At 41.1% G+C, this 26,300-nt stretch overlaps 1 protein-coding gene across 1 annotated transcript in view; it reads right to left on the bottom strand.

The window, feature by feature from the left end:
* Positions 1–12,503: 12,503 nt before the first annotated feature.
* The window catches only part of LOC124140989 (gamma-aminobutyric acid type B receptor subunit 1-like), a 31,555-nt gene continuing 17,758 nt past the window's right edge, over positions 12,504–26,300 (bottom strand). The window contains exons 10-17 of the mRNA XM_048388548.1: positions 25,812–25,929; positions 24,957–25,064; positions 24,189–24,311; positions 23,349–23,492; positions 19,140–19,328; positions 17,221–17,370; positions 16,026–16,261; positions 12,504–12,669 (exon numbers count right to left, since the gene is read on the bottom strand). Of these exons, the coding sequence (XP_048244505.1) occupies positions 12,504–12,669; positions 16,026–16,261; positions 17,221–17,370; positions 19,140–19,328; positions 23,349–23,492; positions 24,189–24,311; positions 24,957–25,064; positions 25,812–25,929 (1,234 nt within the window). The remainder of the gene's footprint in view (positions 12,670–16,025; positions 16,262–17,220; positions 17,371–19,139; positions 19,329–23,348; positions 23,493–24,188; positions 24,312–24,956; positions 25,065–25,811; positions 25,930–26,300) is intronic.

The raw sequence follows: 26,300 nt of genomic DNA, 5'->3' as shown, positions 1-26,300 counted from the left end.
ACACACACACGCACACACACACACACCTGCTTGACGGATGGAGAAAGACAACACAACCACATACATAGTTTTGACAAAACATAAAATATACATAAAATATTAGAATGATAGCTGATTTAACATATGTTATAGATAATAATAGTAATGCACTTCATATTGTTATCAACGCTAACTGTGTGGCCACACTAATTAGGATGTATCTCCATGTGTGTAGTTTACCCCAGTACACATATCAACTGGATAGAACCATTGTCACAGCGATGGGGGCAGTGGGTAACCTATTGGTCAAAGCGTTCGCTAGTCACGCCAAACATGCGTACAATGTGTGAAGCCCATTTCTAGTGTCGTCCGCCGTGCTTTTGCTGGAATAATGTTAAGAGCGACGTAAAACCATACTCACCCACTCACTCACAGCGGTGTTACCAAATTTCTATATGCAAGTACATATTCTTGTAGATTTCAACAAGACAAGAGACACAATACAAGTTGATCATAAATCAAATGTTTTGTTTGTTGTTTAACGCCGCACTTAGCAATATTCCAGCTATATGACGGCGGCCTTTAAATAATCGAGTCTGGACCGGACAATCCAGTGATTGATATCATGATCATCGATCCACGCAATTGGGATCGATGACATGCATCAATGCAGCGAATGGGACTTCTCCCAGGAAGCGCTTCCTAGTCAAACCCACCGAGAACTTTCGGAGAATGGGAAGACTCCATAAACACTGCAGCCTTCTGCATTACCCAGATTGTCAGAAGGGTTGTATTATTATTATTATTGCTGTTGTTATTGGAATGAGGACCTTTCCGTTTATTTCAAACCATGTTTTCATTGATGTATATGTTATGTGTGTTCTATAAACGAATTGTCAACAAAACAAGCCGAACGAAGATCTTAGCACAATTATATTTTTCACACTCATCCTATTTCTGTAACATGACTGAGGCTCTTTCAGCTTCATGGTGTTCCTGTTTACAGGGCGATAAAATAAACAATGTGGTCACGGATGACAAAAAATGTTGTTTTAAAGACAGGTAATCTTAATCTCCTTTACGATCAATTCGATTAATCTCTTTTGTGGAGATCCAAGATGGCCGTCCACGCTGTATTCAAGCCATAACTTGGAAACAATAAGTGTAGATGACAAATAGAACTAGGTCCAGTTGTTTTCGGTAGTTGTTGTTTTAACAACTAGCCGTGAATAATGGACACCCCTTCTCATGATGAATCTAATTCAACTATCTATTGGTCTCCTTGTGTTGGAGACGTTGATACCGTCTCAATGTACTGAGAAGATGGCAGAGATACGAGATATATATCGATGGACAGCAACCCACATCATCACTTGCTATCTCTCATCATGGAATCTCTCGCGCCACCCCAAGATCTGTGCGTCTTCTGTCGCAGGGTGTGTCGTCCTCGACAACAGTGCCTCCAGTGCGACTTCTGTTTCAACTGGCAACATCGCACATGCGAGACAGGTAAGCAACGCCTAATAAGGTTTAGCATATAATGCGATAAACCAGTCCGATACACATGCTATCACTATTCAATTTATATGCAAATGAGCAGGAACTACTTTCAAGGCAAATACATCGATCCAATGCCTTCTTTCTCAAAATTATTGCATTACGTTCCCACTATGCCAGGATATTGGTTTCCCAATGTGCAGCCGTGTTGAAAAAAATAGCTGCAAGTCAGTTGGCACTATATAATCGGCGGTTAGCTTAAACAGTGTATTCATACCAGGTTTTTAAGGCTACTTAATTCGTTGAGTGAAAATACATCTTAAACTACAAGAATAAACACCCTTTGAGAATATATGATAAACAGGTTATTACCATCGTGGTTTGTCCGTATTGTAAATGTCATCTATAGGCTAAAACAGGAATATATAATATATATTACAATACAATTTGTATTCATAATATATTGCTCTCTCTCTCTCTATATATATAAAATGCTGCAATTCTTTTGTCGTGATGTGTGCCTTTACCTTAACGACAATGTCTACCTGTATTTTGGTCATGCAAATGAGCGACTATATGTTGATAAGGATTGTGATGGTGAATTTTGTGTTACTAAATGTTTCATCAGATGCCTTGTTTGAAGGATGTAGATACATGGTATGAATATTCACTGAACGTTTTACATTTGCAGGTTTGACTCAGGGCGTTCTACCGGCAGTTGGTGAAAGGGGAGACAACTCTTGACAACTGGCCATGCTATGTGTGCAAGTTGACAGACCATCTTCCCACAACCGCAATCACACCACTGAATGAGGTAACGTCAGAGACGACGCGAGAAGATGGCAGCACCTTCGTCACCACAGCAACAGCATCTGCTACCGTCCAACCGGACGACTTGGTGATCTCTATCGTCGACTCCACTGCACAAGAACCAACGGCAGATCAACATAGCGACGGTCCAAAGTCATCTGATGACGACGAGGTGCCTCTGTGGCTGGTTTTATCACCATCGTCTGCGTCATCGACATCAGCATCAGCGGAGGTGACACTCGAGGACCAGATCAGCGTGTTGTACCTGGAGGATTCCCCTCTTCCCCTACCTCCATCGACGACACCCCGATCTCCGTACATGCCCAAGCTCGTCTCTCTCGATTCCTCATCAGAAGAGGAGCTGCGGTCGTACCTACCCAACTCACCCTGCCACACGACCCTAACAACACCACGACTTCCGGTCTCTCCAACCCCAGAGTCCCAGCCCACGTGGTCCACTGTCACAGACTCACCCCTCTCTTCGCCTTGCGCCATCATCCCAGAAAATCAACGCTCCCCTGCATGTCAGGCAACTTGGTCTTCCGCCACCGACTCTCTTCTCCCCACTCCTGCTGCCGTGACCCCGGGGACCCCCTACCGGTCAGACATCACGTGGCTCTACGGTGAAGACTCACTTGTCCCCTCGCCGTACCCCATCACCCCAGCAACACCGAGTCAGTTATTTGTCAGAAACGACAGCTACATTCTGCCACCGCCAACGTTTTTCCTGGATATTCATGATGATTCCGATTCCGGTTCCGATTCCGGTTCCGGTTCCGGTTCTGATCTCGGCTCGCCCCTGAGGCAGATTCGGAAGAGACTTATTGAGGAGCTCAAACTGTGATATAGACCATTATTAAATCATCAGAGACAATGCATGCGGTAATACGAAAAGAACAACGCATAGAAACCACCAAAAGCTGAATTAGTTTTAAACATGAGGCACAGCCTATAGAGCTCATGACCTTCATCCACAGAAAACCTCATCACACCAGCTATAGATAATCGGTATCATTGTATCTTTCTTGAAATCACCTTGTATCAGTTATGCACGACTTCTTCACTTCACCCTCACCTCACCCTCGAAAATAAAATAAAAGTCTATACAAATGTATGTTTATTGTTCTGTTATTAAGGGGTTTTAATATACAGGACTATACTAATCTATAAACATGTGGCATTTAATATTTTCAGTCACATCAGTTAATACAAATTGCGAACAAAGACAATGTTTTGTTTTAAATAATGTTCAGATGTATACAACCGCCCCGTATTCGATCTCAATTTACTTGTGAGAATAGGCTGAAACAGAAATGATCTTTTTTATTGACCTTCATACGAATCTCTAACAAATCGGATGAATTAAAAATTGGCCACACATTCCGTATCAGCCAGTGAGTGTATACGGACAAGGACGGTCTGGCCACGGTTTTATTGGATGTTTTATACTGTACATGTTTTAACAGATGTCAACAGCCTAACATCAACACTGAGGCTGATGGATAACATGTCCTCATATCTCCTAAGCTGTCTGGGTAGTAAGGAAACTAGTAAATGGTGATAACAATGCCCAAAACCTCTGTGGTAATAGGAATATCTGGAATGTGGGGAATGGTATGGTACATCTGGTCTGTTATGGAATGTCTGGAATGTTGCAGAATGTCTGGAAATTGAATGGAACGTCTGCTCTGTTATGGAATGTTGAGAATGGGTATTGGCATGTCTGGAATGTAATACCACGTCTGGTCTTTTATGGAATGTTGTAGAATGTCTGGAATGTGTACCTTTTAGTTGTTAATAAACATGACTTCATTCATGCTATGTACAAGTCGTCATTTGCATTTTTGAATTTTTGGGGAGCAGACTGGAATTCTCTCGACTTCATAACCTGTGAGTATTTACTTTCTTTAACTCTATGCGAACGCGAACTATCGATAACATTTATGTATTTCTAATCGAAAGGCACTCCACTCAGTCCGAAAAAAACACCAACCCAACAACAACAACGTGTTATTGATAGCTATCAGATTGTGTTGGGACAGAGTCAGTTTAGAAATTGTGGAAAAAATATAAGGTAAGCTAAATTCAGAGAGTGTATGATACGCGAAATTAACTTGGTTTAAATGTGAATCTATTTTCTGTCGACGTGGACTCTAAAAGACAGAAAATAGATTCAACTAATTCCACCATGTCGGGTACGCTGTTGGAAGACATGTTTAATCTCAATCGTCACTTAGTCAATGGAGTCGATGTCAGCATCAAACTCTTCAGATCCACTTCACAATTTGCCCTTATGTCTGGAGCTACTGGAACAGTACAAAATTGAACTGCAAGACATTTACCTGAAAGTATGTAAGCTGAAAATGAATAACGCACTTGTTCTTGCGCACGCACAACAGTTTGAAAACGCCAATGCTCTGTATCCTTACATGAAAACTGACATTCGTCAAGTCAGTATCAGTGCATCGCAGATGACTTACACCTTTGGCAACTTGTTTCTGGACCAATGCCCATCCCGTCTTGTTGTTGGATTTGTCAGTGGTGAAGGTGTGAATGGGTCATATACCAAACACCCCTTCAACTTCAAAGGATCCAACATTAAAACAGTGGGGTTGTATCTGGATAGTGTCAGTGTCCCAAAACGCCCTGTGGAGGCAGACGCCATCGAAGCCTATGTCAACTTGTTCGAGGGTATCAACACATGGAGAGAGGACAAGGGCAACTTTATTCAAAGAACAGAGTTTCAGTTTGGCAACGCCCTATTCGTCTTCAATTTAGAACCGCTGTCTATCGACGATAGTTACCAGAACTTGGTAAAATCAGCCAGCCTCAGACTCGAAATACAGTTCGATACAGCACTGAGCAGGCCTCTCAATCTTATAGCTCTGTCGACCAGCTCGAAGTGGATAAAGTGAAGAATGTATTTGTGAAGTAAAACAAGCGTCATTAATAGTCTTCAGCTACAATGTGCTATTAACAGCGGCCCTGCACTTCGAGAATGTGTCGTTTGGGTGTATGCTAGGGACACTCTTTGGAAAGTCAAACCTCCTACACGCCAGCAACGGGGATGGGGTTGCATTGTGAACACTGATGCTGTTCAATTACCAGGTCAACACTGGGTAGCTTTCTATTTTAAAAATACCCAGGCTCATTTTTTTATAGTTACGGACATACGCCAGCGTTTTATAACAAAGACTTTGTACATTTCATGAAAAAGCGTTCATCAACATTTAGATATAACACAAAAGTTCTTCAGCGAGTGTGTGTGGATTTTATTGTTTGTATTATTTGATTCAGAAATGTAAGACCCAGTCATCACTTAACCATATAGTGTCAACCTTTACAGATGATAAGCTTCACAATGATCTGTATGTATCAAACTACATTTGTCGTTATTTCAAATATTGTTTATCGCATGTATGTAATAGGCTTAATAAAAGTATTTAATCTCTCTGATTGTGATCATGTTTTCAGTCTAAAGGGAGATTTCATGAACAACAGTCAATACATATGCAGAATCAGTTGACATACTATATTTACTCTTAACCTGTAATTGAAGACTTCAAAGGTGGATTATTTCTATTTTTAATATGAATACATAACATATTGAAAAATAACTTTATATAATTTGTAAAATACCTGTATGAAAAAATTCTCCATCCATCTGCATTGAATTTTCGTTTTTGGTTGTTGTTTTTCTTGCTTCCTTTTTATGAGATGAGGTTCACAAGTAAGTGGCAGCATCGGAAGAATTTTGGTGAGTGAGTGAGTTGGGTTTAACGCCGCTTTTAACATAATTCCAGTTATATCACGGCGTGTCAGCTTAATGTGGGAGGAAAGCCCGAAGTGGTGCAGGTCTCAGACGTTTACCCCTTCGGTGAAACTCACGAGCACGGGTATGGTGCTGACAAACCTAGAACATAATTGGGGCGAACCGGGATTCGAACCCACAATCAAAGGTTTCTGGCGTGCCCAAAGGACGCATCTCTTCGAGGCCGAATCACGGCGCCTTAGACGACTGGGCCAAAATGCGCCCGGAAGAATTTTGGACATGACAATTAATCAATGGATTATAACCATAGGGTACAGTGTGTATGGCATCCTCAAGAATGTATCTTTTATTGTCGAGTGGTGTGATTGCAACTTTGTTGGTTTTCACTGTGTAAAGTGTATTGTTAAATGAGCGAATGTGATTGAAGGTAGCCCAAAACTGTTTCCTATTGAAAAGACACTCCTTGACCATATCGTGCCGCAGATGTTTTTTTTTTATCCAAGAGCGTTTCACTCCCTTTGCTGTTTTTTGTTCAGTAAGTTCGCCAGAGCTCTCATCTATCAGAAAACTATAAGTTTGGGCTCTCAGTCCCACAAATTCTCGAATGATTTTACCTCCCGCTTCATCCTTCATTAGTCCTGCAACTATATGCCTCAAAGTGCTACGGAGTCGATGCCAGTTAGGATAATTGGAAGTGTCAAACAGATGGATGTTTAGTAACATAAACTCATAGGGATCAGGTAAAGTCTCTCCCGAAAGAGCTCTCACTTCTATAAACAAACTGTCTGTGTCGGTGAAACAAAGTGATACATGATGCTGGTACTGTTGCACTAATACGTCATAGTAGAAAGAATAGATTCGTCGCTTAGCGTGTTCTAAAATACAGAACCCAACAGCAATAGGTTTGTTCAACGTCACGGTGACACGTTCCATTTCAACAACCACAAGGTCGTCAGAATAAATGTTCAAATGTTTGAAATTACACTTTGATGTGTACTTTAAAAGTCTGTTAGAATCGGAAATGAGCTCAACTTGTTTGTATGTCCTGACGCTTTCAATTGTCTTTTCAAAGCAAGCATTACAAAGATACTTATATAAATCACGTGAGGCACTGTCTGTAGCTTGCTGACGTTTGTGAATATTAAATTCAATATAAGGTTTCATCCAGGATCCCTGAGTAAACCTTAATACTTTGTGAACATGAGTCAGAGTAAGTCCCAATCTGAGATAACATTTTAGTGTTTCATAATGAATCACATAACTACCTTTGTCGTTTAAAGTACAAAACAATTTTTTACCAGAAGGTTTGTTCAGAGGGAGTCCCAGCTCCGTCATCAGCTCCATACAGTAAGGAGTGAGTGAGTATGGTTTTACGCCGTATTTAGCAATATTCCAGCAATATCACGGCTGGGGACACCAGAAATGGGCTTCACACATTGTACCCATGTCGGGAATCGAACCCGGGTCGTCGGCTTGACGTGCGACGCTTTAACCACTAGGCTACCCGACCGACCCCCATACAGTAAGGAGAAAACTCTGTTGCCGATACATTGTCATGCGACGGTGCCAAAGGGAAAGAAGCAAAAAGCTTGTGTAAGCCACGGCTGACGCTCAGGTCACATTCTATAATATAGCCATAATCGTCCTCATCTGGGACAGACATCCAATCAATTTTTTTCAATCTCTTCATGGTCTAAAAATTGGAACTCTCCAATCGGTAAAGGGTCTTGCATACAAGTCGAAAACAATGAATTCACGTCAAAATACAGTAGGTAATTCGTGTTTTTGTGGGGTCGTAGTCAGTCATGTAGGGGTGGTTGGCTTTGGAGTAACGTTTACACACCATTGATACACCCCCGCGAATTCCCTTCTCAATATAAGTATAAAGGTCGGGGTGTGTAAACAGCTCGAACTGCATTCCCGTGTACTGAAGACAACTCACAAAACTATAACCAGGGACTCAGGAAGTGATAGAGTTCCAAATCATCATCAATGAAACACATGTGACGGAATGTTTCCATGACGTCACACAGTATCAGTGTGTCTACACTTACATAAAGACGCATAAATTCCTCTAAGTCTGCGATCTGAAATGTATCCTACAGTTGCTTAGCAAATTCATAATCCACGTCGGACACATGTTCCTCGCTGAGATTAGAATAAAACTCTGACTGAGGAGGTAGTTGGGTGTCCTTGAATTTCTCAAAACTATTTAAAATATTCATTAAAAAAAATGGTTACTTTCGTGTCAAAATACCAGTTTGATCAGGAAGCACTTCTCTCAAGTGTACGAAGTTTTCTTTCCCCTTGCCTTTAAGATTTTGACCCAATTTCTCAAGTGAAGTGGAGAGAAACTTGAAAGAATCATTAAATACGAGATTATCAATACTGAAACTCAAGAATTGTTCTGTGTTGTTTGCAATACATTTCAACTCTCTATCCGCTAACAATTCGGCTGCTTGCAAGATCAAATGATTGTCATAGCGCTCAGCGTTATGAAGTACACAGACAACTCGTTTTTGTTGTTGATAATTGATATTGCACATTTGATGAGTCATGCCCCTGTCCTCGCCTGTAAGATGACAGTGATCGATATTTCTATCAAACCCGACTTCATCTCCACAGAGGTAACATGTTGTTGTGTTTTCTATTGCTAGGCGATCTATATTGGTAAGTTTCACGGGAGCGGGGGATTTATAAATGTTTTGTATCCAATCATAATCTTCAAGGAAACTGTTCACGAATTGAGCGGATGCATGTTTGCCAGAATATACCTGTTAATCTTTTGAATACTTGGATACACGGCTAACTAACTTATATGCATAACCACAAGGTATGTGCTTTTGCATACGCATTGTGTGTTGAGTGTCATTATTTTCAATTTCCTTTTCTAAAACACTTTCCAAATCTGTATAAAACACAAAATCAACTTTTTGTTGATAAGACTTTTGTCGAGGTCCAAATTGTAATATGTTTCCATTTTCCAAGGGCATATTTATTCTTTGAGCCTTATGATAACAATACTCCATATGTTTTTCTAAAGCTCCTTGAGAAGAAAAGGGCCACCAGCACCGTCTGCAAACCGATCACTTCACACCGCCTTTTCTGACCAATTCACCCAGGTTTGTGATCAAGCAAAAATGAGCTTTTTCCTCATCAGTTAACAGTAAGAGATCTATGCATCTGTCTGGAGTGGTTTGAGATTCTACTTTGCTGATGTGCACTGGGTAGATAACACCTGATTTGGGGTTTTCGTCCGTCTGTTCGTTAGGTTCGTCGTAGGCATAGATGGGGAGGTGAAAATGGGGTCAACGTCGCGTCCAAGATTATTGCACTTATATAGCGACGTGCATGCACGTGTGTGTGTGTGTGTGTGTCTGCTTGTACTAGTCCGGACTGATACCGATTTATAGTGCTAGCCCACTGAGATACCATTCCGCAGTTTAACATAAATACCCCACTCGGACACAGTATACTGACTCCGAGCCGACCAGTCTTTGTTTTAGCCCCTTAATGCCGAGCGCCAGACAGGGTAGTATGACGCGGCCGGGTATCGAACCCCGGACCTTCCGCTCTCCGGGCGGACGTTCTACCACTAGACCACGGAGGCGGCCCGTAGGCATAGACATTGATTAAGAGATTGTTTAGAGCTTCAAATTTTGAAATATGTTTCATAGATATTGGAAACTTGATGCCGGTTATATCAAACTTACCTACACGTTTCAAGTAATGGATGACATATTCGCGATGGGAAGAGGGTGGAGCTGGGTGGAGGTGAGCTAGGACGGAATACAAGAAACACATTTCGTCACTATTTACAATATTGAGCAAACATTTCCTTCTACGCTTTAATGCTGTTGGTAAAGGGATATGAAGAACCCCTGAATGGTCGAAAACGAGCAACAGTGAGCTTCACAGACAGGACTTCTTCAAAATTGAGATTTGAACCCTCCCCTTCAAATTCATCTAGCCTTATCATGATGATACTGGCGATTTCATCATATTGTTCTGTTAAATTGTCGGTTTGTGTAGCAATAATCATCTTGGTTTTGAAATAAGGTTCAACAAATGTGACCTCGCCATTTTCTCCTAGTTAAGATAATCTTATCTAGTTTAGACTTTAACGCACAGACCCCACTTCACCGAACCCTTCTCCCTAATCTCCCTCTGCAGATGATTGATAACACTGTTTTGTATGCCAGCCCGATATAGCAGTAGGTCTCCACCTTCTTGTTCACTTCGATAAAAATCAAATTCACAGACTCGCCGTTAAAAGTCTGTCGCGAACAACCAGCTGGCTTAGGTTGAGAACGAAATAGAGAGCTGTTTGAACGCCTGGCAGTATTTTTACTTCTTTTCCCACCCCTTGGTCTACCCCGTGTCATAACCTTCCCCCTTCCCAAAGGCGGGTGATGACATCTTCTCATGTGTTGAAGACCGCCCCCGTGGTCTAGTGGTAGAGCGTCCGCCCGGAGAGCGGAAGGTCCGGGGTTCGATCCCCGACCGCGTCATACCAAAAATACGTTAAAATATGGTACTTGTTGTTACCCTGTCTGGCTCTCGGCATTAAGGGGCTAAAACAAGGACTGGTCGGCTCGGAGTCAGTATACTGTGTCTGAGTCGGATATTCATGTTAAACTGCGGCATGGTATCTCAGTGAGCTAGCACTATAAATCGACATCAGTCCGGACTAGTACAAGCAGCCACACAAACACACACACGTACATGCAAACCCCATTTCACCTCACCACCACCTCTCATGTGTTGATCTGATTTACCCTTACTTGAACAGCTATGTTTACACAGAGAAACAAACAAACATCAATTAATAGAACGATAAGTATAAAGACGTTATATATTACCTTACGGCGTCTGAGGTGATCAACGACGTTCCTAGACTTAACAGTTGGTGATGAAGTTACTCCTCAACGCCACCCTCACTGATATAGCCTTACATTTGAATACACATTCCATTACAAACAATGAAAATGTCTTGCTTATAAGGTATGTCAGAAATGTAATAGGACATTCTACCCTTTTACATTCCAATAAAATATGTGTGATGTCTAATATTCCTTAGTTTCTAAAGTATTCAGAGCCAGTTTTAAGGAATGGTATACAGAGAGTCTCCAGTACTAAGCACGCGCATAAACACTTCTTCGTTTCTTTTCCGATGCATTTAAAAAAGTGACTTTGGTTACATTTCTTCTGTTAAAAACAATCTCATCTAGAAATAAAATATTTCAATGATTGTTAAATGTTTTAAGAACTTTATTATGAAATATGACACTTTACAGATAAGCTTGTTTAGTATCTTTCTTTTTAAAAGATTTGAATTTCTCAATCTCGAAAAATCGAATTCATGATGAGCGTGTTTAAACAAAATAACAACATGAAAATATCTGGTCGTGGTTTAAAACATCTTATTAATAACAGTTCGTATCTTTATTGAAAAGGCATTGATTTTTCAAAAACTAATTGTTCACCTTTGTTTAAAAAAGTGTTATTAGCAATAAGCCTTCATATGTAGAAGAGGTCAATAGGGTATACGCCACTCGCTAACGTTATAGTCTCTCTGAGATGTTTCGAATGTAACGCACATGTATGAAATAGTGAAGTATGAAATGATGCTTATCACATTTCCAAAACTACACACATTGACAAAATATCTCACTTTTTTTTAATGCGTTAGCAGCATTTTGTTCTACTTTCGATTGAGTGGTGACCTCTTTTCTTTAGTTGCGACTGATTGGATATTTTTTTCCTGTCAATCAAAACCTTAACCCTCTATAAAGAGAGATGTTATAGCATCCTATCCTCACGTCGTCAAGAGAACACGATCGTTTTATTCACCCTACTCGAGAGAAAAGAAGAAGAAGAGATGTCGATCAATAGAGTCAAGTATTGGTTTAACGACACCGTTGATGTAACGCTGGTCAACCAGAGGGTTTATGTTCACATAAAAAAAAACGAAAAATAGATGACAGTAAAAAAGTAGTCAGCTTGACTGACGATGCCTTTCGTTCGCTCGTGGAACGGAGAGAGGACATTTTGAACATCATAGACGACTTGCAGTTGGTGACTGCATTGACTGCCACAACCGATACTATGAACATCCCCACCTCTACGACCACCTCCACAACTCCTGTGACGGAACGTGCAGTGACGTCGTCAAGTCGATTTCGCGCATACCAACGTAAGTATTATTCTACTCTAAATAGTTTATTGTCAATACATTTATGTTTTGTAATGGTTGACATATAGTGTTGTGCAGTGTCGTATATATATATATATATGTATTTATTTATCTATATACTGTCGCATTGAGCCTTGTTGTTTTTTCGTTTGTCTTCAGAGTGTAAAGATGACATACTTTATATACATTTACGTTTTCAAATCCTCCTACAATAATTATTGGTGAACTCATTTTCTTTTTTTTCTTTGTTTACTCGGATAGAACCACGAGCCACATCATGGACACCAGTACCGATTGCATGCCAAGGTTCCCCCCAGCCTTCCGCATCTGGATGGCTGACGGTTCCCCCAACACCACTGCGCAAGTCTGCAGCCACCGCGTATCGTCCACACTCTCCGAATAACTCCCCTCATCCCTTCAACGCGAGAGGGGAACTGCCACCATCGTATGAAGAGAGTGTGCATGTAATCGAAAATTAGAATTGCGTTTTTAAAATAAATTATCTTTTTATGTTTCACTTTTTGTTCATGTAACTTAACTTAATTTAACTTAAACTTAACTAAACATATTGGAAAACGAAAGACCACGCTGTAACGTGTTCTTTGTTTCATGGGCCGTCTCAGTGCTCTAGTGTAAGAGCGGAAGGTTCGCGATTCGACCCCCAGTCGCATCATGCCAAAAGACGTTTAAAGATGCTACTTGTTGTTACCCTGTCTGACGCTTGGCATTCAATAAAACAAGGACTGGGTAGCTCTGAGTCAGTATACTGTGTCTGAGAGAGGTATTCATGTTAAATTGCGACATAGTATCTCAGTGGGTTAGCAGTATAAATCGGCATCAGTCCGGACTAGTACAAGCACACACACACACACACACACACTTACATACACTCACGTACATGCACTTTACCTTAAACACATATTGGATGGAGGTAACAGTGTCTCGACTATCGTGGCAAAGGGAGTAACAAGCAATTCCTCTTATCATTTACATGAAAGTATTTTTATTCGAGAACATATCGCTACAACTCTGTTCGAGTGGCATGTAGGTTTTCATTGATGAGCGTAGTAAACTTCGAGTACTTTCTTCTTCTTTTCATCGTCTTTGAGCCCGTTGTTGATATCCTAAGTATGTAATTTTAAATTGTTCGTGAAGATCAGTCAGGCAGTGTTCGTTTACTCATTGTCCGTTCATTCATGGATCTGATTTGTGCACGGATGAAAGGTCTCAGACATAACATCATTTTCCATTCGCCCTGAGTAAGCGTTGTGCCTTTTATTGTTGGTTTCTCATTCAGGAACTGTCTCACGCCAAGTACGGTGCGGTTTTCGCTACAACAAACGACAGCTCGTGTTGAATAGGATAAGACTAACTGTGTGTTCAAGCACTGTGAAGAAGCGTTGATAGACTGTAGACCGAGGGTTGGTTCAATAGGAGGGTCGTCAAAAATAGTTCACTGTCTATTTGCTGTGAAGTTTTATTTTTCCAATTCGAAATAGTAACCGCATTAACGACAGTCAAAATGGTGATTGCTAACATCAGTAAACCAACTAGAGTTCCGACTACAGCGTCCTCCCTGCGAAAGGGTCTGATACATATGCATCTTCTACGTTCATCAGCATCTTGACGATTAACCTCAGATCTCACCCATAAATCTTGGGCGCACTTTCCATCGGGAGATGACATGTTGTACAATTTTCATTCAGTTACCCAAAACAGGAAGTAAACATGAACCTCAGCGGAAGACGGTGAATATTGCCTCCAATTTAAGCCAAGAACCAAACTGGAATGATCGTTAACTTTTAAACATAGTTTATTTCAATGTTCGACAGTAGCTGTAATATGTTTACTTCAAAACGAGACGATAAAGTCGTTTAAACCTCGGCTATTGAATACGTACTTAACGACCCATCAGCTGTATAGCGTGTGCGTTCAAGTGAACAAGCTGCTTTTTAATGAAAAAACCGTGTACACGCACACTGTAACAGGAAATATATGATAATCCAAAGATGTGAAAGAAAAATATTGCTTCTACTCCCAAGCGCGAATCAATGACTCATGATTAAATAACTAGTGAGGCTTGTTGACGTTTAAATATGGCATACTAGATATAGACTGTGATTCGCCGAGACGTCGTGGAAACTGTGCGCTAATGTTCACCATGTGCTACATTCCGCTAGCTGTGGTTGTGGTGTACTTAACATTTGAATCTAACATTGTTGTCGACAAGTGTTTCCTTGTTGTTGCTATATAATTGCAGTGATTCCTTTAAAAGCCATATTTCATATTTTTTCTACTACTAGCGTAACATGGTCGTTGAGATAGGGGCCAGTGTTGCAGGTGATGGAAAAGGAAGATGATAGACAAATACTTAGATAACTGCTCCATCTCTTCATCAGCTTATGACGAGGTTTACGTTTTCTTCACGTACATAGCTTTTGTTGAATATATCTGTGTAATGAAACTGGGGATTCACATTCCCGACATTCTAAAATAAATCAGGTGCGTTAGAACATTGCAGACACTCCAGACATTCTACAACATTCCATAAAAGACCAGACGTGGTATAACATTCCAGACATGCCAATACCCATTCTCAACATTCCATACCAGAGAAGACGTGCCATACCATTCCAGACATTCTACAACATTCCAGACATGCCAATACCCATTCTCAACATGCCATACCAGAGAAGACGTGCCATACCATTCCAGACATTCTGCAACATTCCAGACATTTCATAACAGACCAGAAGTGCCATACCATTCCCCACATTCCAGACATTCCTATTACCACAAAGGGAGGTCTTGGGCATTGTTCTCACCATTTACTAGTTTTCTAACTACTGGTCTGCATTCTACGACACTGTGGAACCCTCCTATTCAGCAGAAAAAAACCGTCGTTGAAAGATTGGTTATTTGATGTACAGACGACGTTTGGGGGTTAATACCGAAAACATTTGGGGACGGACAATTTTTAGGGGGAGGGGAGACTGGGATTTTGTATGGAGACTAAATATTTTTTCAGCTGCAACTGCAAAACCAGATATATTTCTATAATTCAAACAATGTGCCTAAATATGTTTTGGATATAAATATTCATGAGATTCAGTAAGAAAAAATTGTAAGAGATTTTACAATGCCGACTTTATCATGAGCATGTGTTTATGAATCCCTAACAAATAGTCATGATACCAGGTGTTCGCGAACAAGGTGAGCGTATCCTGCCCCACCGGTGGCATCCGTAACAAACACACGCAGAGGCAAGTGAAAAAACCACGGGAACATATTGTGCAAAAAATGGGGAATTACATAGAACATCTTTCTTGTTACTGATGCGCCAAATTTGGAAATGTCCTCCACATGTCTACCATAAAACTTGTTTAAAGCTTTACTGAGGCTTTGGATGTTGTAACCTTGACCAAACAACTTCTAAGTTAGAATTGTATGACGTTTTGTGTAATCGTAGTAGAAAAAGCATGCCTTGTAAGTTGTAAAATGTAGGACGAGCTGCAGGAATATTGCTCGTCATTAAGGGGAAGTTGACCATTGGAAAGTTGAAGTCATCCCTCTTGTCATTCTTGCCATACATTCTTGTGAAGAGCGAATTGTCACTGAATCTTTGACAAAAAAAAGCAAGTAATATCAACGATCCCATCTACGTCGTTTTTTCCACATGGAAATCGTAGTCATAACAACGGTTTACCGTGTTCTACAGAACCATGCCCACTACCTAGGCCATGCCAGGGGAACAGAGTGCTAGTCAATTACGTTGGTCGTGGTTGTATTCCCTTTGTTCTCAGTGTCTGGGTCAACTTGATCGTGTCTGTCACCGCTCCCGTGTTATTCATTTCTTCCGCTGGTTTGGAATCCAATCTGACCTGTGACGCATGTACATCCGTTTCGTCATTCGTTGTTGAATCTGTCTTGTTCAGAGTTTTAGCTGCTTCTAGTTGTCCTTTCAGTTGTCTTACTTCGGTATTGAGAACCAGTATCATCTTGTCTCGCTGAAAATAACAATAACAACATGTGACCTAATACACGACGTATCCTCGAGGCCAACAGACCTGTGTCCAGTGTAAGTGATACGCTGTGTGAAACACTATTCTCAGAGGTGAGGTGAGGTGAAATGGGGTTTAACGTCGCGTCCAAGATTATTGCACTTATATAGCGACGTGCATGTACGTGTGTGTGTTTGTGTGGCTGCTTGTACTAGTCCGGACTGATGCCGATTTATAGTGCTAGTTCATGACACAGTATGAATACTCCACTCAGACACAGTATACTGACTCCGAGCCGACCAGTCCTTGTTTTAGCCCCTTAATGCCGAGCGCCAGACAGGGTAACAACAAGTACCATCTTTTAACGTCTTTTGGTATGACGCGGTCGGGGATCGAAACCCGGACCTTCCGCTCTGAGGGCGGACGCTCTACCACTAGACCACGGAGGCGGTCCACTATTCTCATATCAACAGGGATATATGCTTGAGCAGTGCTGCGAGGGACAAATATATAATAGCTGCACACGTAATATCGTTATCTATCTACCCATTCTCATGATAACCTAAATGACCAATCCCATCCCACACTACCACATATACACAAGGGAGCGCACTCTTTTTAAACCACACGAAACTTTGATACATTTAGTAGAGTGTTGGTTTCTTCGACACTTTTAGCTTTATATAAGCAATATCACGACAGAGGACAGTATCATTGTACCCATGTGGGGAATCGAACCCGGGCCGTTGGCGTGACGAGCGAACACTTTAACCTCTAGACTAACCGACCCTTAGTGTAGATGTATAAAGTCACTTGATTGGACGGTCCATCTTCGCACAGGGTTCTCGTGACGCAGCCTTCTATGGAGGTGTCAGAGAGATATCGTATCGGAATAAAACATTTGATCATAATGAAGTAGGTATACTGCCACATGAAACCCCAAGATACTTGATACCTCTACCCACCTCCTGCACTTGTGCGTGTAGAGCAGCCACCCTGGCGTCTGTGGCTGTGGGTGGAGCGAGGTGGGTGTTGACTGTAGTGGGGGCTCGTGTTGTCCCGGTGCCCACATCATCGTCCCCGACTTTCGTCTTGTTCTGTTTGTATGCTGTTATCTGGTACAGATTTAGAGTCAGATTTGCATTGTTTTCTATTGTCGAACTGAAAATCCTGAACTATTATCTTGCACTGGAGGCAACAACTAAATATTTCATTATGTATGATGGGTTGTACAGTAAACTACGTTTATAACGAACACGCTTATAACGAACTGACGGAAATAACGAACTTACTTTTTTGTCCCGACTATCTGCTGTATTATGCTGTATATATGCTTATAACGAACTACGGTTTTAACGAACTAAAATTAGTGGTCCCATTGAGTTCGTTATAACCGTAGCTTACTGTACCTCCAAGACGATGAGGTGCTATCACCGGGATCATCAATAATCACCATTCGAATGACAGTAAAACCTCGTTAATGGTAACCCCAGATCTCCAGATCGCGTGGATCGTTGTTCACAATATCAATCACTGAATTATTTACAGACCGACGTAATATATCTGGAATGTTGCTGAATGCGGAGTTAAATAATTAAGATACATTTATATTACCTTAAGATGATGGAGAATTTCATGGGATAATTAAATATAATTCAGTTAATTGACTTTGTTACCATGTAAATGCACAATTAAAGATTCAAACAGTACTGTCCCACACCAGTAATTCAATCCGATTAGGGCAGACTACGAATCCACCGACATTGAAATGTGAAAAACAAATTTTAAAAATGAAAAGCAGTGTTGTATTTATTCCGCCGACAAGAAATAACTAAAATGTCATAACCCCTCTCCAAACTAATGGATTACATCTGAACATCAGGAGGGGCGGTCGGGTAGCCTGGTGGTTAAAGCTTTCGCTCGTCATTTTATAGACATCAGAGGGACTGTAGATAACACGTTATCTCTCAACCACGATCAGCGATCTGGATCACTATGGGACTTTTTGCTGCTCTATTTGAGATATATCTTTTTATCTTGTTCAAAGAGTAATCCCATTTGGATTTTCTCTTGAAGAGACGCCCTGAACAAACAATTTGATGAGTAATACTATTTGTTTGTTTGTTTGTATGTTGTTTATCGCCGCACTCAGCAGTAGTCCAGCTGTATGACGGCGTCTGTAAATAATTGAATCTGGACCAGACAATCCAGTGATTGACATCATGAGCATTGATCCACGCAATTGGGATCGATGACGTGCATCAAACCAAGTCAGCGAGCCTGACCACCCGATCCCGTTAGTCGCCTCTTACGACAAGCATAGTCGCCTTTTACGGCAAGCATGGGTTGCTGAAGATCTATTCTACCCCTGATCTTCACGGGTCGATGAGTAATCATAAAGCATATTGCCAACAGGAATGTGCATTTTTTGTAGGCCGAGTAAAACCTATTCAATAACAACTCTTGTTTTAAATCACAAACGTATAACACACGTGTAGAGATGGGACTAAAATGTTTGAATAAGTCTGATCTTCTGGATAAATGTAACGATGGGCTAACCGGATGATATAATCATCGAACATCATCGAACCTTTCTTACCATTCTTTAGTAAATCATAACTTGTAAAAAAAATGTTCCCGTTGAAATAATGAATAAATGCCTCGACCTAAACTGACCTTTTTGACACATGCAATTTAACAACGCCTTCGAAAAAGCTATTTTTTAAAACGTTTCCTTATTGATTAATGGTTTCAGTTTAATGGGTTTTTTTTTTTATATTTGGCCCCTTTTCGGAATGGAATCTGGACTTGGCACAAAACGACCGAGAGAACGAACCAGTGCGCAAACCACAGTGGACACGGTGCCCAGCCACTCCTGCTTTACCTTGGGGACAATGATGAGGCACTGTGTGACGGTGGTGGCGGTGATGACGACGAGGGAGGAGAGACAGTAGTTGAGGCTGACCTTGTCCCCCATTGCCATGGAAACAGTCACACCCAGAACGCTGAGGACGACTACGTTGTAGATGCAGACGCCGATCATCTTGGAGTCGTTCAGTCCTTCAACCTTCACCTTGGGTAAAGGAATGAAAACACCGTATGTGACAGGTATTTATTTGGTTACTTATGCTTGCCTTTAAGAAAGAAAACAATTACAGTTCAATAAATTAATAAGTAGTTACTAGTATATTTAACTATGTATTTTCACACGCTGATCGAATAAGTCCTTACTATATGTGTAACCTGTATGACATTATTTACTTCATATATACAAATGTACAGTTCAACCTATTCAAGTGACATGATGTGTGAATATAGAGATCTATTATTCCTTTCACTGGCCTAACAAGGTTTCACATGGTACATCAGCGTGCCGTCTGGATTAACGAGGTTTCATTGGGTACATCAGCGTCTCGTCTAGATTAACGAGGTTTCATTAGGTAACATCAGCGTCCGTATGGGTTAACGTGGTTTTACTAGGTACATCAGCGTCCCGTCTGGATTAACGAGGTTTCATTGGGTACATCAGCGTTGCGTCTGGATAAACGAGATTTCACTGGGTACATCAGCGTCCCGTCTGGATTAACGAGGTTTCATTGGGTACATCAGCGTCCCGTCAGGATAAACGAGGTTTCACTGGGTACATCAGCATCCATGCTGGATAAACGAGGTTTTACTTTGCAAAATTATAGTAAGTTCCATGTTAATACTGGTGTCTCTATCAAACATGAGAGCAAGACAACCCAAGTAGAAGCCACTTCAACTAATACATAACTGTAACGTTACAGTAATGACAAACCGAGAACCCGGGTAGCAGCCGTTGTAAGTGAAGGTCACGGTAGAGTTGGTCGGGAAACTATGTCCCGATAGATCCAGGATAGTTATAAGCGAATGAATGAGAATGGATTTACACCGCTTTGCGTGCGAAAATGTGGAGAATCGATCTCGGATTTTAAGCACTAGATTACCCCGCCGCCCCAAATTGGACCATGGAAACAATAACTCAAGGAATATATGTGTATATAATTCAATGTTCTGTATGCTAGTCACCTTTATGTTATTAACATCCGAGGCGCTGTGTTAATGTCCCCAATGGTTTTGACCGCCTCCGTGGTCTAGAGGTTAGAGCGTCTGCCCTGAGGGCGGATGGTCGGGGGTTCGATCCCCGGCCGCGCCATACCAAAAGACGCGAAAAGATGATACTTGCTGTTACCCTGCCTGGCGCTCGGTATTAAGGGGCTAAAAAGGGACTGGTCGGCTCGGAGTCAGTATAGTTTGTCTGAGTTGGGTATTTATGTTACACTGTGGCACATGTGACACTCACCTCACCTCACCTCACCTCACCTCACCTCACCTCACCTCAACTCAACTCACCTCATCCACAATGGTTTTAATGAATGCCGCTTGTCAGATATATTCAAACTACTTTAGATATGTTCTAACTTTGGTTAAAAATAGTTCCTTGCGTGTTTGTCAAATGGATGCGTTAATGATGGTTCAGATTTCAATCAAAACATTTACGAAATTATGATGTCATTTTTCCGTTCACTGAGTACGGATCCATTACGACACGTCACAACATAATTGGCCCATTTCTTTAACATACGTCATCTTTCTATCACTCGGTAGTAAGTGCTTGTATTGATCTTAACTTCAAAGCTTTAATGATCCATCGCTTCTAATTGTTTTATTCCCATGTTAGTCGCAGATACATGATGACACAGCTGTTCCCTTCAACAAGACGCTACTTACTTTCCCTGATAAAGTCGTTATGATAACCGGCGTCCATTACCAGAGATCTCACGTAATTGTTTTCACAAATATTCATGGGTTTTTTTCTTGAGACCCATATGTGTGGTGTTTTTTATGCTTTCTTCTGTCCATTCATCTGGGCGCCATTTGCGCTTCAGGGGGGACTTAATCAATATTTCTGAGATAATGATAAAGGTCACTTTATAAACGGCCGGCCAAAAGAAAATATACACCCATGCTTGATGGTAGCTGTACATAAAACGAACAAGAAATGGTTATTCGATAGCTATAGTTGTGTATATGATATGGGTATCATAGTTTGGGGCCTTACGTCAGCAGTGTTTTGACGACTGTTTTCATTCTTATTACGTGCTGATAAAGTTTGTAAGTTTTCGGTCAAATCCAATTTTTATGAAGTGTATACATATTTTTGCCTGACAGGGTAGTTAAGCCGACATGATCGCACAATGAGTATGTTTACATACAACTGCTGATTATCAGATCACCCGGGACTTTGACGTTACGATCTTTGCGCTAATTACTAGACTACCATTCTGGCCAACAATAGTGATGTCAGATATAGTTTTGGTATGTCCCATATAAGGACAATACTTACTCTACTGTGGGAAATACCTGGAGTATTCCGAAAACGTCATGAGCATGTATTTATTGAATCCCCGTCAAATAGTGATGACATTAGGCGTTCGCGGAAAGGTGAGCGGATCCTGTGCCTCAGGTGGCACCCGTCACAAACACATGCCAAGGCAAGTCTATCGCTCACCCGTCACAAACACATGCCAAGGCAAGTCTATCGCTCACCCGTCACAAACACATGCCAAGGCAATTGCAAGTCTACCGCTAACCCGTCACAAACACATGCCAAGGCAATTGCAAGTCTACCGCTCACCCGTCACAAACACATGCCAAGGCAATTGCAAGTCTACCGCTCACCCGTCACAAACACATGCCAAGGCAATTGCAAGTCTACCGCTAACCCGGAAAAAACACGGAACACATGGCACAAATCTAAACAGGGAATTGCATCGGACATCATTTTCGTCACTGAAATATGGAAATGTCCTCCACAAAACTCCCCGAAAGCTCTTGGTAGAAAGAGCATGCTCGATTGTACCTCAAAAGTTGGAAATGTAGACAGCAATGGCTGGAGCTGCAAGAATATTGCTCGACACAAAGGAAAATTGATTATTGGAAAGTGGAAAACATCCTTTTGTCAGACAGTCTTGTGGAGAGTGCCCTAAATCCCTGAATCTCCATGCACAGATCCAAACCTTCAACAGTTGAGGCGGCCCCACCAGTCTCCCTCGCCTCCAGCCCCGCCAAGCAAATCAGTGGGAGGGATTTGTCATTCGATGGTCATCGAACACCATCAGATCATCGATATACCTGAAGCTTAAGTTCAACTTCTTTGCCAATTGCCTTGTTTTGACTTTCGCCAATCCGGGCAGACATTCCGACTAATATACATTAAAAAAACAGATCCGCAAGAAGGGGAACACATTTGGTATTCATGGGGATGCCTACTTCTTGCCCAAATTTTACATACATGTTATCAATGAGGAAATCTGGCATGTCACACATTGATTTCTTAGTAAATTCCAGATGGCATCTGATTTCATTTTTGACAAATTGCCCTTCACTTCTGAAGATAGATATGTAACTGTATCTATGGTCACCACGTTTTGTAACAAAAGCCCAATGGATCAAGGAAAGAACTTATTCCTAAAGTTTGCATGTTTCAAATGTTGCACTAATAATCATTATTCGTACTTCACTATTATCCATCTCATTCGCTTGTGACTAAGCTTTTCCAATTTTAATCAGTTAGTATTGTGTACAGCGGTTGTAGTGGCACGTGGATAACGCACAGGTCATGAACCAGGCGTAGTAGAAGTAGTAGTTGTAGTAGTAGAAGAAGTAGTATAGAAACCTTTTCTGACCCGGAGATATGGATAAAGGAACGGACACAATGTCACGATTGTTGTAAAACTAATCAATTTTTATCAGATTAATATTTAATTTCCAAGACTAAGATTGTAAAAATCTGCAAGCCTTGTACAGTATGTGTGTTATATAGGATTGGTTGTTTTGTAGACACTAATATAACTGATTCTCCTATGCTTAACCAAAGTGCATATAAAGCATTACTAAAATTCATTCAGACCAGATCTAGTCACATAAATATTTTTCTTGGAAAACATAAGGTAACACATGTTTATCGGGAATACAAGCATCTGGTGTCTTAACTACATGCACAATCTCTAGTCATCCCAGTAAAGCTGTCATCTATCTCCTTCCCATCAGACTATCAAAGTTGGTCTACCTTCCGCGTCTCCCAGGCAAGGAACGTCCCCAGCAGCAGGAGAATGCCCTGGATACCGAACAGCGTGGCCAGGAAGTACATCTGGTTGGGGGACTCGCATGTCTCCACGTACCCCCGGGTCTCCCGGTCATGCGCCTCGTCTCGCTGCAACGACATGTGCTGTACAGTGGAACCTTGCTATTCTCAACGACTTGGGTCCGTATTCAGAGAGATTTTTAACATACTTAGAGATTTTTTTTATAATCCTTAAAAACATTCAGCTAAAAGAAAGGCTCAACATGAATTCATAATCGTGCTAAGAGCAACTTTTATCTAAGAAGTCAACTCTCAGGCGACACTGTGGCTGGCTTTTTTGCCTAACCCAGAGATTTCAAGATACTTTAGAAATGTTTGAATTCTTTTGCATCAGAAGTTATCGTTTCGCCTTACTGCTGGTCATGTGACATTCTATAGAAGGCGATTATCCGTTAAAAAAGTCTTGATCATGTTGGAACCCAACAATTTCGTGCAGATTACTGAAGATTCAGACCAGTATTTTCGAAAGTGCCTGAAGTTTTACCTTCTTTAATCGCCCGAATGTTTAAACATCTCACTTAAAGGGTGCTCGTTGAATAACAAGGACATATTGTTTTTCAGTGTGTCTTGATGTAGACCGGTGATTGAAATTCGGGAAGAAGTTTGCAAATGTGTATTGACTTGTCCAACGAAAGCTAAGGAGGTTTTCAGCTACCCTTACCATTTCATAACCATGAACATCAGTAAAACCCATATTAAAGTATCCAGTCTGAAAAAAAGTAATTTTTCAGACGTGCATAATTTAGTGGTCAGGAATATACCCACCTGGGGTATGAGGTCCTTATTGACGACGACGACAGGATCGACGAGGTTCCACACGACGACCACGGTGGAGTTGAGACCCACAAGTGCGCCTATCATCACGAACAGCTGAGTGTCGGTCAGTATCTGGCGGGAGACGATGGCTGTTCAAATACAGTATCACTAACCCCTGAAAGATACTCTTCTCATTCTTAAAGGGACGGCGGGGTGGCCTAGTGGTTGAAGCGCTCGCTCCACACGCCTCAGGCCCGGGTTTGATTCCCCAAATGAGTACAATGTGTGAAGTACATATCTGGTGCCGTGAAATTGCTATAATGTTGTTAAACAGCGTAAAACAACACTCACTCACTCACTCACTCACTCACTCACTCACTCACTCACTCTAATGCTTAAAGTTATCAGACTCATCCTCTCGGGTATATTACGGGTATATTACGTCTGGCATAAAATAGGATGTTTTCTATACGGTGCAAAAGGGTATAATTTATTTAGCTAAAACCGTACATGTATTTGGTTCTTGGATCAGAAATTACTAATATGGTCTATCAGTTAAGGACTCGCCAACATAGCATTGCATTTTGCCATCTTGCCTTATTGCACTTCTTTACATATTGCCACAATTTATTCCATTTCCTAAACTGTCATTTCGCCATGTCCTTGTCACACGAAGGGGCCTGTCTGACTAATTCAAATGGAGTTCACGCCACCATTTAACTACCCTTGAAATTCGAGGATGTCTCCACATCACCTGAGTATAAATAACTGTTTTACCTTCTTCTGCTTGGTGGCGTTCGTGAAGATATAATGCACCCGCCAGGTTTTAGCAAACAGGGCCCCGAACGCCATGGAGAACCCGATGACCAAGAACAGAACTTTAGCCTGGGTTGTAGAAAATAGCGCTGGCATGAATGATGATATTATATATGTATATATGTATATATTCTTTGAAGGATTAAACAGATAAAAAGATGTCGACGTGTGTGACGCCCCGTCATTAAAAAAGGTTCCGAGAAATTTGTTGAGAAAAAAAGAGAAGCGATATTACCATTTCCAGAATCTATAATGGAAATGCATTTATCACTTAATAAATTATAACGTTTTAGAAAGAAATGTGTAAGAGACGACAGTTGTCACGGTTCTTTAATTACAACGTTTTCTCCCTCTCTTCCCTTTCTTTCGTTGTTGAATCGACGAGTTTGTTGTTGTTTTCTATGAATCTTCTGAATTCTTATCTAAACTCCCCACGTCTCACATTATATGTAGATACTTTGTTTTTATTGTATAAAGTGTCTCAAAAGCCCATGTCTGGCTAAACGCACTTCACACTTTTTTTTGTTTGATGTTTTATTTTGTACAAGTTGTGCGTGTGACAGATTTATGCCTAGTTAATGTAGTGTCCCCAGATCTTTGTGTAGCGGTAACGAGCACTAAGATCTGATTTTAGCTAGATTGGGACACGTTATCAACCAAGTTACCGAGCCTGACCACCCGATTCATTGGTCTCATCTTGTCCCAGCCCGGAGTACCCACGGGGGATCAATCCCTATTCTGATTAAGCTTTAATGAGACAGTATATTTTGAGTGATATCTTAGTCTTTAAAACCGCATCTGAAAACAGTCACATGCCTTGCAGATGGCACTGACGACAGTCGATGTCATGTCGTGGAGGAAGACGGTGGAGTAGAGGAGGAGACAACCAATGAGGATGAGGTTGTTTAGACGCGGGGACGACATCTTCACGATTCTGGCAATATAGATGGACAATGAACACATACACTGAGGGGCCAAAGAAACCACACCTCTCAGCTGATTTTATCATATGTTTGATTTGGAAAAGGAAATACCTAAGTATATCTTCAGAAGTGCAAGGCAAGCACTCAAATAATACTTCCACATGGTTTTAGGTTTTTAAATATTAAGTGTATTTAAAACGTTTTAAAGTTTAAAAAATATTTCGTATAATACACAACTGCTGATGGGTATGTGAGATATGTTATCTTTGAAAATCAATAAATTTTCGGTACAAATTTACAACATTTGAAACATGTTAGGGGTCATGTGGTTGCAAATTCATTTCTTACCCCATTATTCATTGAGCAATATATTTTTATACAA

Source organism: Haliotis rufescens, unplaced genomic scaffold, assembly GCF_023055435.1.
Source record: "Haliotis rufescens isolate VD_foot unplaced genomic scaffold, xgHalRufe1.0.p SCAF_73, whole genome shotgun sequence".
NCBI lineage: Eukaryota > Metazoa > Mollusca > Gastropoda > Lepetellida > Haliotidae > Haliotis > Haliotis rufescens.
This window is presented reverse-complemented; position numbering and strand designations above follow the sequence as displayed.